The sequence below is a fragment of the Sapajus apella genome, unplaced genomic scaffold (assembly GCF_009761245.1).
Source record: "Sapajus apella isolate SASKATOON/1434 unplaced genomic scaffold, GSC_monkey_1.0 scaffold4, whole genome shotgun sequence".
NCBI lineage: Eukaryota > Metazoa > Chordata > Mammalia > Primates > Cebidae > Sapajus > Sapajus apella.
The window spans coordinates 44,241,751-44,261,693 of NW_022436944.1; the positions used below are offsets into that span (position 1 = coordinate 44,241,751).

The following is a 19,943-nucleotide window of genomic DNA, read 5'->3' on the forward strand; positions in this document are numbered from 1 at the left end:
TGTAGAGATGTGGGTCTTGCTATGTTGCCCAGACTGGTCTCGAATTCCTGGGTTCAAACCATCCTCCTTACTCACCCTCCCAGAGTTTTGGGACTACAGGCATGAGTCACAGTGCCCAGCCTATTTTTTTAATTTTTAGGGCCTAGTTTGGGCATGATATAGTTTAATCTATAAGAAATACCTGGTGAAATGTTCCTTTCATTATCCCTGTACACTCAAATCCTTAATAGCTGACATAACCTTTCAATCTACAATTACAGGGAAAACACTTGAAGATGCAAATCACTAAGAAAGGAAATAGGTTGATATAATGAGTTCAAGTCAGGATGTTAATTGAAAGGGTGCACATTCTGGCAGTCTACAACATTTGCCTCTCAGAGTGTTTTAAAAAACCTTAGCCAATTTTTAAAGCCAGGAGATTTCATAAAACATACAGAATTCTTTCTTCATGTGAAAAACAGAAAGAACTGGAAATATTGAACCCAAATTCTCACAGTGTAACAATTAACTGAACCGAAAGGTAGCCCTACCTCCCAAGAAGCAGACATCCTCTTTAGCTCTCCATAGTCAGAACCTGTCTTGATTGTGCCCCCACTCTGAGGCTAAGCATCAGTTGCTATTTATTTTTGTTCTTGCATTATGCCTCTTCATAAATAAAGAAATATTTCATGGAATTCTTTGTCTTTATCAAGGTGGAAAGACTTCTTTTTTTTTTGAGATGGAGTTTCTCTCTTGTTGCCCAGGCTGGAGTGCAATGGTGCAATCTCAGCTCACTGCAACCTCCACCTCCTGGTTTCAGTGATTCTCCTGCCTCAGCCTCCTAAGTCGCTGGGATTACAGGTGCCCATTACCATGCCCAGCTAATTTTTATTTTTAGTAGAGATGATATTTTGCCATGTTGGCCAGGCTGGTCTCGAAATCCTGACCTCAAGTAATCCACCCTCTTCAGCCTCCCAAAGTGCTGGTATTTCAGGTGTGAGCCACCGTGCCCGGACCTAGAACACAATTCTTCATGGAAGTGAGAAATATTCTTATCATATACCATGTAAGCATTATGTGTCTTGGTTGAAAAATTTTAATTAAGCAGCCATTGTAAGACTGCTTTTAAAAATTAGATCCTGGTTTTAAAAATTGGCTCTGCCCCCCCCCCCTTTCCCTCTCTCTTTCTTGATACTTGGAGGCATTGGAGTTGTAGAACCCTGATACTGATGAGATCATTTCCTATTTTAAAAAAGGGCATGAATTAGAAAGCAGGAAGGCAAAGTCATCAGAAGATTAGGGGAGGCAGCAGAAAGAGTCACCAGAGATGGGTGATAGTTGCCTCTGATTTTGCTGTGAGAAGCAATTTATAGCTTTGGGCGCATGCAGAAGCACACACAGTTATGTCATGTCTTACACCCCGAGAAAAACAAGTGTCGTTTCTTTACCTGAAAATCCATTCAGAATGGAATTCAAGGTTATAGCTCCAAAAATGTGGGCTATCAGCCCTTCAGCCTTATGTTACACAAAGAGGAAGGAGCTGTTGCATTTGTCATCAGAACACCATCAGTGTCCTTATGAACTCTACTGCTCTCCCTGCAGGCGTATCCTGCGGTCATGTGGACGTGTGCTTTAGGGAGTGCAAAATAAAAGAGGTTACTGGTTTCATGGTGCTTATGATCTAGATAGATTTGACATAAACAAGCAAACATGATGAGGAGAACCCAAATCCCAACAATGGAAATGAGCTATGACATATATGTAAGTGTTATGTTGCATGTACTTATGGTTATATAGGTTCAAGTGTACTCCATTTTGACAGAAGTCAATATATGAACATTTAAATATGACATCTGGAAATGGAGGAGGGATTTTAACATTATAAAAAGATCCTTTATGAAAGATTATTTACTTCAGATATTCTCTAAGTAGTAAGTTCTTCACCATTAATGCAGTGGTCCTCAAGTGGAGGTGATTTTGCCTCCCAGGGCACATTTGGCAAATTCTGGATACATTTTTGGATTCTGCAACTGCTGTGTGTGTGTGTGTGTGTGTGTGTGTGTGTGTGTGTGTGTTTGCTAGAGGGGCCAGGTATGCTGCTAAACATCGTACAATGTACAGGGAGAACCACCATAACAAAGAATTATGTGGCCCCAATGTCAATAGTGCCAAAGTTAAGAAACCCTAATATACTTTATAATATATTAATTTTCAAAGGTGATTTACACAAAGGGTTCAGAGCTATTGTATAAAACAAAGGATATCTGCTTTTGAAGGCAGGGCTGGTTGAGAGCAGGGGTGATGGAGAGAATGTGTCGCTGGTCAGTAGAAGAGGCCGGTGGGCTGTGAGCTGAATTGGTGACATAAAGTGATGCAGGCTGACAGTGGCAAGATATACCACCAGGGTGTGGCTGGCAGTGGGCGACAGCTGGAAGAAAGCATCTCAGTTCAGGGATGGAGACTGGGGTGACAGAGAGAGGAACTCAGGTAGAGACTGGCCAAGATTTCTGGAACAGAGGATGTGAGTAAAAGCCGAAAGCCAGAATCAAAATTGAACTCTTGAGGGCAGGGAGGAGTTGGTGGAATTTGTGGTAATAGAAAGGGGCCCAAAACTTTGAGAAGGAGCCCTGTGGTGGTGTAGAGTATGGGGAAGAACTGACCACAAAAGGCTTCAGAAAGCAAGAGAGGGTGAATCCAGGGGGAAGAAAGACAGGACAACATGGTGGGATATATCTGCGGATAGAGAAAAGGGGTGTATGGGGTGACTACTCAAAAGCACATTCTAGGAGTCTCCAAGAGAACTGAGGAGATCCTCTAAAACAGCTGGTACCCAGGGAGCTGATAAGACCGAAGTACCAAGGACAGCGCACGGAAGTTCAGCATTCCCAAGGCTCTGGAAACAGGAAGACTACAGATAACCAAGTGGGCACTGGTGAAGCCAGGGACCCATAAGAAGATGGGGTCATATAAGCTAGATCAGAATGGGTGGCAGAGTGGGAAACAGCTTGACTTCAGGCTGAATGCACCTGTGTGCTGGGAGCTGAGAAAAAATCATTGTGCTTGACTATGAAAAGGTATTCATGGAGCTATGCGAGGTGGTGGATGTGAACTTCATATGCAGAAAGTCGGCAGTAAACCCCTTTCCTCTATAAGCCTGCCAGGCGTCTGACTCTATTTGCTCATAATGCTTTGGACTCCTACTGTTAGCTTTCATTATGAGTAAGGGCAATGCATGCTCTGGATGAGGTTAGGGCATTCAGTGAAATATCTGAAGGACATGCCTTTGACAAGACAGTTAATTCTCAGGAAAGAAAAGGAAAGAGTCGGCTCACTCTTTTGTCTGCACTTGGACTTGGTTTGGAAACGATTATTGCTCCTCACTTTGCTTTCATTTCTGGGTGCCAAGAGGCACTTTCATTTAACCTTTTGTACAGCGTATGTGTTCTGTATTTTTAAATGTTTTGTTATTGTTCTCTGGACTGGTATTGTCTCTGAACAGCATATGAGTGGCAGTATCTAATTTAAAATCCTAACTTTCCATCAGTATCCTTAAATTACATACATGTTGTTGAAAAATCTATGATTGCATGAACCACTTAACTATTACATTTAAAAGAGATTATTTAATACTCAACAGTTCACTGGATGGACTGTTCACATCTGTGTTTAAATTAAATTTCAAGTAGAGGGGAAGAGTAAGGGGAGAGACAGGGAGAAAAAGAGAAGACAGAGGAAGAAAGAGATGGAGGGAAAGTAGAGAGAGAGACAGAGGGAAAAGAAGAAGGAAAGGAAGGGAAAGCTTGAGAAAAAAACATACCCCAAATTGCCACTTAATTTTCATTTCAAATGCCTATGTAATCGTTCACGTGGACTTAACAGAGCTATAGAACACAAAACAAATTTAAAAAAAGAATTTTGTCGCCAAGTCAGAGGGGCAATGAAAGCAGATTCAGAAAGCACAATTCTGTGTGGAGTTTCTGTTTCAGTTATTAATTTTTCTTTCTGCTCAACTAAAAATGTGGTTGTAGAGAAAGAACATAAACGGTCAGAACCAAAACTGAATAGGACAACCCTCTCACCCCCATCTCCTTGATCCTGGCTTAAAAACAGGAAATTCTTATTCTCTTGGACATGATAACCAACTCTAGCAATTTTTTGAACATGCAATTCCTATCAAGTAAGATGGCATGTAGAAGGTCAAGCAAAGAATCCCGTGCAGGAGAGTCGCCCAGGGCAGACTCCTGGGAAGATGCTGTTTCAGCAGACCCGACTGGCCTGGACCAAACTGAGAGGTCAACCTGCAAAGCTGCCTTCAGAGCAGCCAGATGCAGATGCAAGCTGTTTGGGAATTTCAGAATGTAATTAGAATTTGTGGTGGAAACAGCTATCACTTCCACCTCCAAAGGTTGTTTTTTGAAAGAAAGCAGAAAAGAAGAGGAAAAAAGTCAACTTTTTATTTTGATGAAGGCTCAGCCACAGAGGAGAAGCACAACACCCTGGTTGCCAATTCTCTTCCATCTGATTCCAAACTTACTCCCTTCTTCTCCTGCATTTGTGGGGGCCAGAAGTGTGCAGTCAGCACTGGCCCCGTGAGGGCTTAGTATAGCATTTCACAGCTAGGTCACTAGAATGACAGTAAGTATCGTATCTTCTGAGTGAATGGTAGGGTTCTTTTCATTTGTCTCTAACTTTTAAAAATAAAAAATTTGTTTTCTCATAATCCATATGAAAAATAAGACAGATACTACAGTCCACATTTCAGCCTTCCTCAATGTGAAAATTACATTGATTTTTCCCCTCCTCAATTCTTGAAGCTTTATTTTAAATGTGATTCAATGAACTGAATCTGGCTCTTCTTTGTTCATGTTCTTAATGCTTCAAGAACTTGATAAGTTATTCTCTCTTGGCGATGAATACAAAAGAAAACTTTGTAGAAAAACAATCCAAAGAAAACTAAAAGTCATTCTCAAGTCTTACCATTTTTAACATCAGGTAGTGTAGCCTTCCTTTATTTCAACAGTTTGTACCTATAATAACTTTTTTTAAAAACAAGATTGTAATGTTTTTAGAAGATTCTCTATATACTAGAAAATAAAGGCTAGGAAATAAGCCATCCTTAAAAAAATAAAGAAAAAGTTAAGACAGCTGCATTATTAGAGTTTATAAAGCTATAATGACAGCAATGAACACAGACGAAGCAATTATGAATTTTTATCTATTGTGAATAGATAAAAATCCAATTGGAAAATGAGGCCTGCCCCACTGAACACCTGTTTATAGTCTTAATTTTGCCTTAATGAGACACTACTGATGTCCTTCAACACAACAAAAATCAATAGTGGATCAATATGGATAAACATGTTGGGTACAACCTTTTGTCCTAAGAGACAGTTAACAGCTGGGTTTAGTTTTACTGGGATTTACTTGAAGACTTGTAAAAGTAAATAATGGTACATTTAAGAATATTTGCCTGCTTTGATTTAGTGAGTTTGGCAGGTGGCGGTGGCCTTTCAATGACATATGGCTTTGAAATTACATCAATATATGCATACAATGTGTCTTTTCCTCTAGTTCATGCATCAAATTAATTAGTAAAGAATCCCTGGTTTAACATTTTATAAGCAAATATTCCCCAGTGCTGATTGAAGAAAACACAGTGAAAAGACAAAAGAGAAAAGAGCCTGAAAAGTTCTGCAGGAATTTTTGAGAATAGCAGCATGACCAGATAGATTGACAGATACCAATATTTTCTTACAACACTACAAAAGGCATATCCAAGTATGTTTAATGAGGCAATGTTAATTTCTTCTTTTCAAAGTTAAATTACTTATTAAATGAAATAGCACATGTTCAATCTATCTCAAATGTTTCCATTAGCGGACTTACCCTCTGTGTCCCTTGTAATAAATGAGATTCTGATGGCCTTCAAAAGGATACAAAACTCTATATTTGTAAATAAAAATTAGATGAGCAGCTCTAAATATACTTTATGCTGTACTCTCCTTAATATTTCATAATTGGAAGTTATAGAATAACACTATAGTAAAAATTAAATAGATTCTAGTTTTTGTTTTTATGAAATTTTGTTCATTTGTTTTTATAACAGACTACTTTCAATTATAGAGTCACATTAAGAAAAGCAAATGATAAATTTTATAGAAACCACAACTAAATAAACCACATTATGTTTTAATTTAACAGAGAAATTTACTTTTGAGGATCAAAGGTCATCATGTTTTTGTAAATTATAGAAACGTGTAAATTTGGTTCTCTATGCAATATCCTATAGATCACATGGAGAAAACATGAGATTCTGGCATATGTGAACTAGAATTTACCCTATTTTCAAAAGCATTCCTATTTGCCAGTTGCTACTAAATGCCCTGAGTTCTGCCTGTTTGTCTCTCTTACCTTAGTTTTCAGTAACACAAGACATGTTCTATTGACAAAAATTTAAATAGCATTATAAGGCACAGTGCCTATTAAGATTAATAGATATTGTTCTGGTTTTAATATTAGCTATTTTGAAGGGTGTTTCATTTGCTTTCATAAAGAGAGTTCACTTGATATGACTGGGACACAATGGCAAGGTAAAGTTTATCAGTTTTGTTTTGAGCTCTTCTGCCATCCAAACATATTGGAACAAACTTTCTTACAGTTTGACATGGTTACAGATAGATTCTTTACCATTTACATGGCTAAGTAAATATATTAAAATGAACATTTACAGATCCTAGCATATCAATATTATAGTACTATTAAATAAATCACTAAAATATTTTACTAACTAGTTAACTAAAATAAACTTTCAAAATGAAGTGCCAAGAAAAAGTTAAAGGAGTTTTTAATCGAACCCGAACTGGGGAGAATTATCCCACTTCAAATACCACAACACCGACCTGCGAATGGGAAACCTTTTACATATTTTCTTTCGCAAAGAAACTAACAATAGTCACTTTGGGCAATATATACACACACATGCAAAATACAGCCCTGGAGAGCCAACTCACTCCAGCTTTCACAGATGAAGAAAAAAAAGTGCTTGGAAATCTTGATGTTCACAGAGTCCTTCAATCACCTAGCAACCCCTCTTACTGCCGTTCTTAATTGCGAATATTTAGCGTTCAAATTCAAAGATTTGACGAAGCTGATGTAAACTGTAACTTTAAAACGAAACGAAAATAAACAGTGAAACTTCGAACACATTTAAGCAAAATGGTCCCTACCTTTTTTCTGAGAATACGATGGCGACTGCACTTGAGAAAAAGTAGGCTTTTCTTCAGTGAAATATTCAGGTTGGCTGTATTGATTCAGGGCCATGTCCAAGTCAGAGTCCTTGCTTTTAAACATGTTTCCAGGGTAACTACAGGTATAAGGCTGATTCACTGCCCAGGCCTGTTCCATATATATGTTGTTACTGGGCACAGCCTGAGCATCGCAACCACTGTAACCCGGACTGTCTTCGAAATACGCGTAATAATCAGTGGACTGCATGTAGCAATTGCTGCCGGCAGCTGGGTGCACTTCATATATTTCTTGCATACAGTAGTTCATTTTGTTTCCCTGGTTCAGTTTCTACTTTACATATACACACACTCTACGCATGCATTCGCTAGCCCCATACACCCTGAGAGCTGGGCATATACGCAGAGAAGCATACATACACATGAAACGCGAAGGGAAGATGAATAAACACCACCACCAACACAGCAACCCAGCCTGCTTTACTTTGTAATAGCACCTGATGTGCTAAAATCCTATTTAGACTGAGGTGTCTTTTGAGCTCTTCTGCCATCCAAACATATTGGAAAGCAGATTTATGACTATCAAAGGTCTTAAGCTGTGCATGCAGCTAGTTAATTCCTGGGGAAGATGGCAGGCAGGTAGGAATGACCTCCACCCAGATAGCGGAGTGTCAGCGCAAATGTTACTCTGAAGCTGCTAAGATTCATTTTATACGCTGTTTTTAACCCCTTTTAACATGATTAGAAAATGATTACTCATTGTTATGTCATTTTGGTTGACAGCTTAAGCATGAAACATTATAAAGACATCTTAGAGAATATCCTTGGATACAAAGAAAATCCTAAAATCAATAATCTAGTTTATTAGCATGAACCAGAGAAAATCCAGTAGTAATGAGCCTGATGACTGACTGACTCCAAAACATTAATCTAGCTGTGCAAATGTTAGTAGTTGAATCTGTTGTCGAATGTTACTGACCGGCTTTTAATACCAGGATCCAGCCATCTTCCCATGACACATAGGTCCCATTGGGTTTTAAAACATGCCAAGGAAGTACACAGTTGAAAATGCTGCTGATGTCTGCAAGTGAGTTTTATTCTGTTCCTTGTACATGATTATTTTCTACCTCAGAAGCACTAATCTACATGAGACCTAAAGCTTACATTAACTGTTCAATTCTGTAATTTATGTTTTCTTTACAAAGGCATGAGAGAGAGCATATGGCAATGCCCCTAAATGAGGAATACTCCTATTAGATAGTAGTTTTCTTTTTCTGTTGGTGCTTAATAGTACTCTGACCAGTAGTGCGTGGAAAACTGTAAGCACTTATCATTTTATTCCCATTCAAATCTGCTTTTGAGATTGTTTTCAAGGTTTAATGTGATTTAAGTGGTATTCATGTACTTAAAGATAGTGATCAAAAAGGGAACAGCATTTTCTGTAAGAATCATCACATCTTTTAACTAAGAAGTTAACAAATACCAAATGAGATTGTAAATGCTTGCTAAGAGGACTATTAATGGTAGTTTCTCCAAGTGGATGGTGGCCAGTGTGTGCATGTTACGTATATGCATAGCTGTAGATCATGACATCAGGAAGGGTGGATGCTGCTCTTCTATACTAGGGATTCCTTCCATTTCTTAGGCAGTCTGTTTTCAGGGCTGGGCCTCAGGTAGTGACATTTAATTTGGCTTCCTGCTGGTCCATGAGCATGTGACCTTGTTGGTATTTCTCTCTAAAGTACCATCAACAATGTAATATTGTAATTTTCAATGGTGAGACCTTTGCTTTGGACATGTAGCTCCAGTCATCAATTGCAACATGGAATTCTGGGGCAGGGACACATGGCAGAAGTAAAGAGGGTATTACAGTCATTCAACAAACTATGGGGTGTCTGTTAAATACAAAGCAGGGAGTTGGTGGCCACAGAGATGGCCGCTCAGAAAAACAATCACCATTCCTGCCAATAAGCAGCTTAATAGCATGTGTATTGTATATACAGTCAAGTGAACCAGAGTTGTGCTGTCTTTAAGTGCTGACTTTTTATAAATGTAGTAAAGAAGCCATAGACTTAAGGGAAAAAGGTGAGGAATTATAGAATGAGCAAAAGATGCGACAAAATTAGAAAGGAGACCCAGGCAGACCTATGTGGAGGACAGTAATGACTCCTTTAAAAACTGCAACTGATATAAAACAAGCAAAAGCATGTTCTTCAGTTGGTATATATTTGAACCTGGAAAATGAATCATAATATCCTAGAAAGCATGAAAAGCTACCATAAGGAATAAAGAGCACAGCTAACATTTTAATCATGTTTTTACTTTCCACTTACTCTTAAAACAAATAAAAGATTTATTCACAAGTGTTATTAAGAACACATATACAATATTACAATTAACATTTTCTCCCTACTGGAAATGTCAAAACATTTCCTTGCAAGCAATAACTATGTTCTGAAAACTCCAGGAAAAAGGATCCAGGCCTTATGTTTTTTGTCTGATCTCATTTATTTATCTCAAATTTCCCAAGACTAATCTAAAAATTAACCTTTCAATAAAGCAGTTTTCTTTTCTGGCAAATGTACATGTTCCAAAGTCTCTTTTTCTGCTTAAGAGCTGTGTGTTGAACCCATTTGATTTTGCAGTTTTGCCCAATGCATTTCCTGGCTCCCTCTCTTTTTCATTAAAGGCAGAAATCCAAGCAATTTCTTGCTTTTCATCAGTAACAATATCAACTAAAACCAGAGCCTCAACTTTTATTCCAAAAGAATACTTAAAAATAATTTTCAGAAATCTCTAAATATGCTTGAAAAATTGGAGAGTTATTCTCCCCTGGAAGTGGATATAAACACTGCAGTGAAAAAGGAAAGAACGGCTGCTGAAAAACTATTTCTCTCACTTTTTGCTAAACATCTGAAAGATCAGCAGCATTTTTATTGAAGTAAAAAAATCCTGAGTTCTCTCAGAAATCTTTAAACTAAAAAAAGTTTCAAAACATATTTAAGAGCACTCACTTCCTCACTAACGTTTATTGTTTGGAGAAAACAGAACAAAACATTCTGAAACACACTCCTCATACCAAGTGGGAATACTCTTTACTTGTAATGAACGCATGAAACTCCCATTTCTATTAGTTGAAAATGGAGCTCAACACTCACACTGAATTTGAAGTATGGCCCCTCACATCCTGATAGAAGCGATCACATCTGTCACCTGTGATCAGTCTTGCATGCTTCTTTGTAAAGTCAATAGAGCAATCTAAACATATTATGTGTCACAAATGGGGTAGGCTTCAGTAAGGGTATTGTCTTATTTTCTTGATTGCCTGCTCTAATTATTTAAAGAGCAGCTTAAGAGTTATTTCACTTATAGTGCGTCCCACTGCCTTAAATAAACCAGGAGGACTTTAATAATTCCCATTAGAAGTGTTTCAATCAATAATAATTTATTATATATATATATACACACATATATATGTATATATGTGTATATATAGTAAATTATATACATATATAATATGTATATATATGTATATACATATATAATTATATATATACATATATATGTATACATACCTGTGAGGTTTTCCATGCATAGGTTGTATACACACACACACACACACACACACACACACACACACACAATCTTTGTCTATTCTTGGAAGGAAATAACCTAAAAGGATAAGACTAACAACCTATGCGTGGAAAACCTCACAGGTAAACAACAAACCCTCAAGGTCTCAGAGGAGGAAAATTGTTTTTCTGTCTCTTTTCCTCTATTTTCAATTGTCTTGGTTCTCAAATACAGCTGCACATTGAAATCACCTGATAAACTCCTTTTTTTTTTTTTTTTTAAAGAGACAGGGTATCATTCTGTAGCCCAGGCTGGAATCCAGTGGCACAATCATAGCTCATTGGAACCTTGAACTCCTGGGATGAAGGAATCCTCCTGCCTCAGCCTCCCAAGTAGCTAGGACTACAGGTGCACATCACCATGCCCAGCTAATTTTCTTTTTTTAGAGGCAGCATCTCCCTATGTTTCCCAGGCTGGTCTCAAACTCCTGGCATCAAGCAATCCTCCTGCCTCGGCCTCTCAAAGTGCTGAGATTACAGGTGGTGGTTCACACCCACCACAGTCAGCCCTGAGAAACTTTAAAAACACTGATGCCTAGGTGTCACTCTTAGAAAGTCCACTTTAATTATTATGTGATGAAACTTTAGCATCAAGATTTTTAAAAGAAGTTCCCAAGGTTATTTGCATAAGCAGCAACATTTGAGAACCACTGTTCTACTAGGTGTGTGACCCCAGTCCCTTCACCAAGGACCAGGGAATCCTGTGTACTAACTCCTTTTTCTTCATTTGCAGTTTCACTACATGTTTCCCTTAGTTCTTAGAAATTTACACTCTACACTTCAGCCAGGTTTCACCTGCCTTTAAGTTAACCAGTCAAGCAGAGGAGGCAGCACAAAAGGAGGCAGGCCAGGAAAGAAGGAAATACAAGAAGTGTAATAAACTTGGTATGGGGACACAGGAGAAATCTGCGTAGGGTGCTGCGGATGGCTTCACAGAAGAGGTGCCAGTGAGCTGGAATTGAAGAGTATGTAGGACATCAGCAGTGGAGGCCTGAGGTATGCAATGGCTGAGCAGAAATGTCTTAGGAAGGGTGCTATCAATGAACTGTACTTGCAAAAAGGCACATAAAGAAAGATAATTGATAAGTCTTAAAGCAACTGGTCAGAGCCTTTTAACTTCTACTCTAATGATTGTTCTTTCTGTTTTAGTAATTGAACCTCTAAATTCTAGTTGGGTTCATGACCCCTGAGAAAAAAAACTATGCATCCCAGTTTCTCATTTATCAATATATGTCTGTGTGACTAACTTCTGGCCAATGAGACGTAATAGAAGTGTTGTAAGGCAGTTTCTAGGAAACTTAAAAGACAGATTAAAAGACAACTGGCGCATTCCATTTACCTCCCCTTTGTTTCGACTTTCTGCTCCCTGCAGTGACTGGAGCCCCAGCCATAATTTTGGTCCATGAGAATGAGAAGTATACTCTAGGGATTGTGGAAGAATGACCTGGAAAATTCTAGGTTGCTGAAATACACAGAATAGCCCTACTAGCTCTGGACTGCCAACCTCTGGACTTTTTTTTTCTCTCAAGAAACAGAAATAAACTTATTTAGGTCCCAGTTTTCTTATTTGTAAAACAGAGATAACAGTACTCACTTCATTGGTTATTGTGAAGATTAAGTACATTTATATAAGTAAAGCACGTAGAGTGATGACTGGCATAGTAAGAGACATAATTTCATATATACATAATACTTATTTAATTATAATTTATATACCTATATATCTCTCTCAGGTTTTGTCTTGTGCTACTTTCTCTTTTCAGTCTACACTCTAGCTCGGGGTCAGCAATCTTCAGCCTGTGGGCCAAACATGACCCACTGCCTGCTTTGTAAATAAAGTTTACTGGAATACAGCCTTTATTTGTTACATATTGTCTGTGGATGCTTTTGTGCTACCATGGCAGAATTGAGTAGTTTCGAGAGAGACCTTATAGCCTGCTGAAAATGTTTACCACCTGGTATTCTGGAGAAAAAGTTTGCCAAGCCCTGCTCTAGGTGATCTCATCCTGTCTCATAGCTTTAAATACTAATTGTATGTGACATCCAGGTGGATATCTCCATCCCAGATGTCTTCTCTGAAACCAGGATCTTATATTCAACTATCAACCTGACATCTCCATTTGCCCAACCAATGGGCATCTCCAACTTAATTCTTTCTAAAATGTGTTCCTCTCACAGTCTTCCCATCTTTAGCACCACCATCCACCTGGGAGCTTAAGCAAGTAACCTTCGAGCCAACTCTTCTCTTCCCTTCACTACTAAAATCCAATCCATTAGCAAGTTCATTGGTTCTTCCTTCAAAATATATGTTTAATCCAACTACTTCCTTTTCTCCACTGCCATCATCACAGTCCAAACCATTATCATCTCTTAATGGACTCCCTTCTGGCTTCCTCATTGGCTTTGGGTCACTTTAATATTTTCTTGACGCAGCCACCAAAGAGTGCTGTTTTACAGGCTGCAAATCAGATAATGTCTTTTCCCTGTTTAAAACCTTTGGTGGCATTGTACTGTATTTAGAACAAAATCCAAACCTCTACCAAAAGGTGGCCCTTCCCCACTTCTCATTAACCCTCCCACTTCCTTGACATAAACCAGAGCAGCATCTTCATTGTTCCTTGGGCCCTTCAAGTTTTTGCCTGCCTAAATTCAGGAACGCTGCACATGTTCTTTCCTGTGTCTGATATCTTTCTCCCTTCAGCTCTTCACAGGATGGAGCCCTTCTTATTCATTTGGATGGAGCTTAAATGACACTTTGTGTGTCAGGAACCTCTTGATTCCATCAGAGGCCTGAAAGCCTTGACTCTCGTCACATACATAACAACATTTGCTTTCTCAGAAAAAAGATGAAGGGCTCTTTATGCACCAAAATCCCTGTGCATCAAAAAAAAAAAAAAAAAGATAAAATGTTACATACTGCAATAAAATGTTACATACTGCAGTAAGTGGATTTTCTTAGGCTTGAAAGTTCCTGGGAGATATCTGCCTAAAATCGAACCAGTTTGTTCTTTTATATTTTCATCACAAGAGAACAGAGGTGGTACTGTTTATTAAACCTACCTCAATTGAGGTTATGGAATTACAGTGCCAATCATCTCTGCCCCAAAAAAGATTGTAAAAATGATTGAGACATTTCCTGCCCTTTGAAGGAGCTACTAAAATTGAGGAGAGTTCTCTTTAAAATGTAAAGAAGCATGGGTCTCCATCTTACCACTGAAGCGCTGAAGCACATCTAATACATTTTGGGGGAAACTAAAGAGGTGCTATTATTTAGTACACCATTTTTGTGCACTAAAGAGGTGCACAAAGACTTTTAGAGCATGCTTTCTTGGACTGTCAAGGTCTGGAGTCTTTGGACGCATTGCTTTTTATTTTTTTTATTTTATTGCATTTTAGGTTTTGGGGTACATGTGAAGAACATGCAAGATTGTTGCATAGGTACACACGTGGCAGTGTGATTTGCTGCCTTCCTCTCCATCACCTATATCTGGCATTTCTCCCCATGCTATCTCTCCCCAACTCCCCACACCCCACTGTCCCTCATTTCCACCCAACAGACCCCAGTGTGTAGTGCTCCCCTCCCTCTGTCCATGTGTTCTTATTGTTCAACACCCGCCTATAAGTGAGAACATGCAGTGTTTGATTTTCTGCTCGTGTCAGTTTGCTGAGAATGATGGTTTCCAGGTTCATCCATGTCCCTACAAAGGACCCAAACTCATCGTTTTTGATGGCTGCATAATATTCCATGGTGTATATGTGCCACATTTTCCCTGTCCAGTCTATCATTGATGAGCATTTGGGTTGGTTCCAGGTCTTTGCTATTGTAAACAGTGCTGCAATGAACATTTGTGTGCACGTGTCCTTATAGTAGAACGATTTATAATCCTTTGGATATATACCCAGTAATGGGATTGCTGGGTCAAAAGGAATTTCCATTTCTAGGTCCTTGAGGAATCACCACACTGTCTTCCACAGTGGTTGAACTAATTTACACTCCCACCAACAGTGTAAAAGTGTTCCTATTTCTCCACATCCTCTCCAGCATCTGTTGTCTCCAGATTTTTTAATGATCGCCATTCTAACTGGCGTGAGATGGTATCTCAATGTTGTTTTGATTTGCATTTCTCTGATGACCAGTGATGATGAGCATTTTTTCATATGTTTGTTGGCCTCATGAATGTCTTCTTTTGTAAAGTATCTGTTCATATCCTTTGCCCACTTTTGAATGGGCTTGTTAGTTTTTTTCTTGTAAATCTGTTTTAGTTCTTTGTAAATTCTGGATATCAGCCCTTTGTCAGATGGGTAAACTGCAAACATTTTTTCCCATTCTGTTGGTTGCCGATTCACTCTAATGACTGTTTCTTTTGCTGTGCAGAAGCTGTGGAGTTTGATTAGGTCCCATTTGTCTATTTAGGCTTTTGTTGCCAATGCTTTTGGTGTTTTGGTCTTGAAGTCCTTGCCTACGCCTATGTCCTGAATGGTTTTGCCTAGATTTTCTTCTAGGGTTTTTATGGTGTTAGGTCTTATGTTTAAGTCTTTAATCCATCTGGAGTTAATTTTAGTGTAAGGTGTCAGGAAGGGGTCCAGTTTCTGCTTTCTGCATATGGCTAACCAGTTCTCCCAACACCATTTACTAAACAGGGAATCCTTCCCCATTGCTTGTTTTTGTCAGGTTTGTCAAAGATCGGATGGTTGTAGATACGTTGTGTTGCCTCCGAGACCTCTGTTCTGTTCCAATGGTGTATATCTCTGTTTTGGTACCAGTACCATGCTGTTCTGATTACTGTAGCCTTGCAGTATAGTTTGAAGTCCAGTAGTGTGATGCCTCCCGCTTTGTTCTTTTTGCTTAGAATTGACTTGGCTATGCGGGCTCTCTTTTGGTTCCATATGAAGTTTACGGTGTTTTTTTTCCAGTTCTGTGAAGAAGGTCATTGGTAGCTTGATGGGGATAGCATTGAATCTGTAAATTACTTTGGGTAGTATGGCCATTTTCACGATATTGATTCTTCCTAACCATGAACATGGAATGTTTCTCCATCTGTTTGTGTCCTCTCTTATTTCGATGAGCAGTGGCTTGTAGTTCTCTTTGAAGAGGTCCTTTATGTTCCTTGTTAGTTGTATTCCTAGGTATTTTATTCTCTTTGTGGCAATTGTGAATGGTAGTTCGTTCTTGATTTGGCTCTCTTTAAGTCTGTTATTGGTGTATAGGAATGCACATTGATTTTGTATCCTGAGACTTTGCTGAAATTGCTTATCAGTTTCAGGAGATTTTGGGCTGAGACGATGGGGTCTTCTAGATATAAAATCATGTCGTCTGCAAATAGAGACAATTTGACTTCCTCCTTTCCTATTTGAATACTCTTTCTTTCTTTTCCTTGCCTGATTGCTCTGGCTAGAACTTCCAGTACTATATTGAATAGGAGTGGTGAGAGAGGGCATCCTTGTCTAGTGCCAGATTTCAAAGGGAATGCTTCCAGTTTTTGCCCATTCAGTATGATATTGGCTGTTGGTTTGTCATAAATAGCTTTTATTATTTTGAGATACGTTCTGTCAATACCTAGCTTATTGAGAGTTTTTAGCATAAAGGGCTGTTGAATTTTGTCAAAAGCCTTCTCTGCATCAATTGAGATAATCACATGGTTTTTGTCTTTGGTTCTGTTTATGTGGTGAATTATGTTTATAGACTTGCATATGTTGAACCGGCCTTGCATCCCCGGGATGAAGCCTACTTAATCATGGTGGATAAGCTTTTTGATGTGCTGTTGCAATCGGCTTGTCAGTATTTTATTGAAGATTTTTGGGTCTATGTTCATCATGGATATTGGCCTGAAGTTTTCTTTTCTTGTTGAGTCTCTGCTGGGTTTTGGTATCAGGATGATGTTGGTCTCATAAAATGATTTGGGAAGGATTCCGTCATTTTGGATTATTTGGAATAGTTTCAGAAGGAATGCTACCAGCTCCTCTCTGTATGTCTGGTAGAATTTGGCTGTGAACCCGTCTGGACCTGGGCTTTTTTTTGGGTGGTAGGCTCTTAATTGCTGCCTTGCTTTTTAAAAAGGACTCCAAATTACTTCAATTCCAGAGATGTGCGCAGGGGCAAGCTCCTGGAACTTCCAGACCACTCAACTTTAAAGCAGCCCTTTGTCCAGACTCTAACACATATGGAAGATTTATGAAGGCTGAGACCCGTTTTAGGTTTTCTTAGGATCCCAGCATATGAAGCAGGAACTTCTGAGCTATACATTCCACATGTATTTTATCTGATCATGAGAAAACTGAATCCCAACGGGATGAAGTGATTTGTCACACAGTAGGTGGAGGCTACTAGGGCCATGATCCACTCTTGCTTTGACTGTATTATTTCTCCTGTTGTAGGTGGTGTCTTTATTTTCCCAACTGTGTCTAGTGTTGCAGGGTTAAAAAGCTGCTGTGGAGGAAAGGGAGTAAAGGACCTTGTCCCAAGCCTGGGGATTGACTCTACCTCCTCAGGATTTCTGCCAAATTATATAAAGTCTTGAGTCACTAGATCATGCAAAACTCTAACCACTTTAGAAGCTTTCACTTCATCAGTCCTAGGAGTGTTAATTAGTATGACTCCTCTTCCCCTACAGCTACTGTAATGGTGTACTTCTTATTAAGTGAACACCATGGCTACTGGGTTAATATTCAGATGATGTTCCCTAAGTGGCCCAATAATATAGTCCCAAGAGATGATCTAAAGAGAAAACAATAAAAAAAGATTGTATGATCAAATGAGTTTGGGAAATGACACCTTACATGCTCCTCTCTTGGAGATGCACACACATACCACTTTGAATGACTTTGTGTAACAGCATGTCCTAAACATGTCTGATCAAAGAACCCTTTGTGTATTTTGTAACATCTGTTACAAGTGTTCCATGAAACATACTTTGAAAAACCTAGTTGTCTGCTCTGTCAGATATATACGCTGGAGCTAAGGCAGGAATACAGAACATTCATTTCTCAGATTATACACCAAGAACAGAGAGAAGAAATCTGCAGAAGGGGAGTGTCCTTTTTTGGGTCTTTACCAGGAAGGAAAGCTACTGGCCAGAAGAGGCGGGCTGGACACATAGAAATGCAAATCCCCAGATGGCCACAGGACAAGACCAGGGCCTCTTGGGCTCTTGAGTTAAGTCTGTTTTGGTAGGAATAGAAACTCAAAGTTCTCCTCTTTTAAAACATATTGTACACTGAATTTGTTTCTAATTTTTTCTGTTGGTATTTAATAAAAGCTTTTTATAGTGCTAGCCTGTTAGAGCTCTACAAAAGGGCACCAAGAGGAGACTTTTGTTCACAATCCATCACCAAGCAGAATATAGTTTTACAAAAATGTGCTTGAAAAAGTGACAGTATTTTACTTTCATAAAAAGAATGGATTCTGATCTGGTGCAATGGAAAAAAAAATTGCTCTGATTAGAACATTGAAGTAGAAACAAGATACTCTTAGGGCCCAAGCCGATGGAAGCAGGCCCAATAATTGAATTGAGAGATTTTCAAAGGGAAAGAGACTCTCATCAAGGCAGTCCTGGTGGCCTTCTCAACCTGGACACCTCTCCGTGGGTCTAAATTTTGGCGTTGCATGTTTTATTTCACAAAGGTTTAGCACATTTGTCCAAAAGATACCACAAACTGTTACAGCAGCCTTTTGCTATATGAACTATGTCAATTTCTAGGATGAGCGAGTTAAAGAGAACAGCCTTTTGTGGTTCCACAAAGATTATGAAATAGACTCCCAAATCCCTAGGTCTGTGATTGTCAAATGGTGATTTCTGAACCAGCAGTATTAACATACTCTGGAACTTCTTAGAAATGCAAATTCTACAGCCCGCCCCAGACCAACTGGATCAGAAACTCTGAGGGGTGGGAATAGCAAGCCCTCCAGGGGATTCTGACACTAGGTAAAGTTTGAGAACCACTGTCTTAGTAAAGGCTGAAGTTGCTTTAGCTGGTCTGTGTCAACTTTTCCAGCATCACCAGCTGTTACTGTGAACCCTAGATTCTCAAAACTCCTTTCTGTCGTCTTCAGTTTGTTTTCTCCTGGTTCTGGCGGGTGTATTGGCTTTGTCCTTGATCTAAAATGTTTTAGGCCTAATTAGGCTAAAAAAAAAAAAAAAATGGCGTGCTCCACGTTGCTAGCACAACTCAATTTTCCTGGCCTCTACATTGAGTTTTGGTGAGCCTGCACTACCAGTACCATAGTACTTAACGAACTTTATCATTGTCACGCCAGGCTCCCAAAAGGAGCAGTGATAGCTGACATTTTTGGGTCTTTGGACATAGTACTATCCCAATAGCACAAGCCCTCTGCTTCCACCTAACTCCGCAGTCGTAACCTATTCATGGTAGACCAGAAACCTCCATGTCATATAGCCTTTTCCCATATGTCTCCTCCATCTCTGGACAGTTCTTTTCAGTCATCTTCAAGGGATCATCTCCTCATCTGTCTTTTACAACCGGCCATAACTTTGGTTCTATTCTCAGCCTTTTTGTAACTATACATATTCTTCCAGGTGAAGTCATCAATGTCTACGCCTTCAGCTATTGCCGCTATGGGCAGATGGTACTCAGTCTCCCTTGTGCCTTCCAGACTGCATTCCAGCCACCTACCAAAAGCCTTTCCTTGGATTCCAAGGTACCTCGCATACCAATACTAAACTCAGTGTGTTGGATTCTGTATCGAATGCTTATATGCGTCATCTTATTTAAACATCACAATAGTCGTACAGCAGCTATGGCTGGTCACACTTTTTAAAAATTTTTATTTATTTTAAGTTCTGGGATGCATGTGTAGAACATGCAGGTTTGTTACATAGGTATACATGTGCCTTGGTGGTTTATTGCACCTATTGACACGTCCTCTAGGTTTTAAGACCAGCGTGCATTAGGTATTTGTCCTAGTGTAGTCACATTTTTTAATAGATGAAAAAAAATCTATTTGTCTGAAGGGGCACAATGGGTAATTTGAAGAGTGAGGATTCAAATCCAGATCTGTTCAAGGAGAGATTGCATACTTGGACTTTTCATGACAGCTTATTTATCTCTCTGTAGCTTTGCCACAGCTTTT

The 19,943-nt window shown here is 39.1% G+C and overlaps 1 protein-coding gene across 6 annotated transcripts in view; it reads right to left on the reverse strand.

Annotated features, from left to right (window-relative positions):
- Positions 1-19,943, reverse strand: part of THRB (thyroid hormone receptor beta) — a 375,781-nt gene that overhangs the window by 39,528 nt on the left and 316,310 nt on the right. The window contains exon 1 of one of the 6 annotated variants that reach the window (XM_032267874.1): positions 7,206-10,650. The exons of 4 other annotated variants lie outside the window; for them this stretch is intronic. In XM_032267874.1, the coding sequence (XP_032123765.1) occupies positions 7,206-7,533 (328 nt within the window). In that variant the 5' untranslated portion in view covers positions 7,534-10,650. Of the gene's footprint in view, positions 1-7,205; positions 10,651-19,943 lie in introns of those variants that run through there. One more of the 6 variants, XM_032267830.1, reaches the window with a different exon arrangement.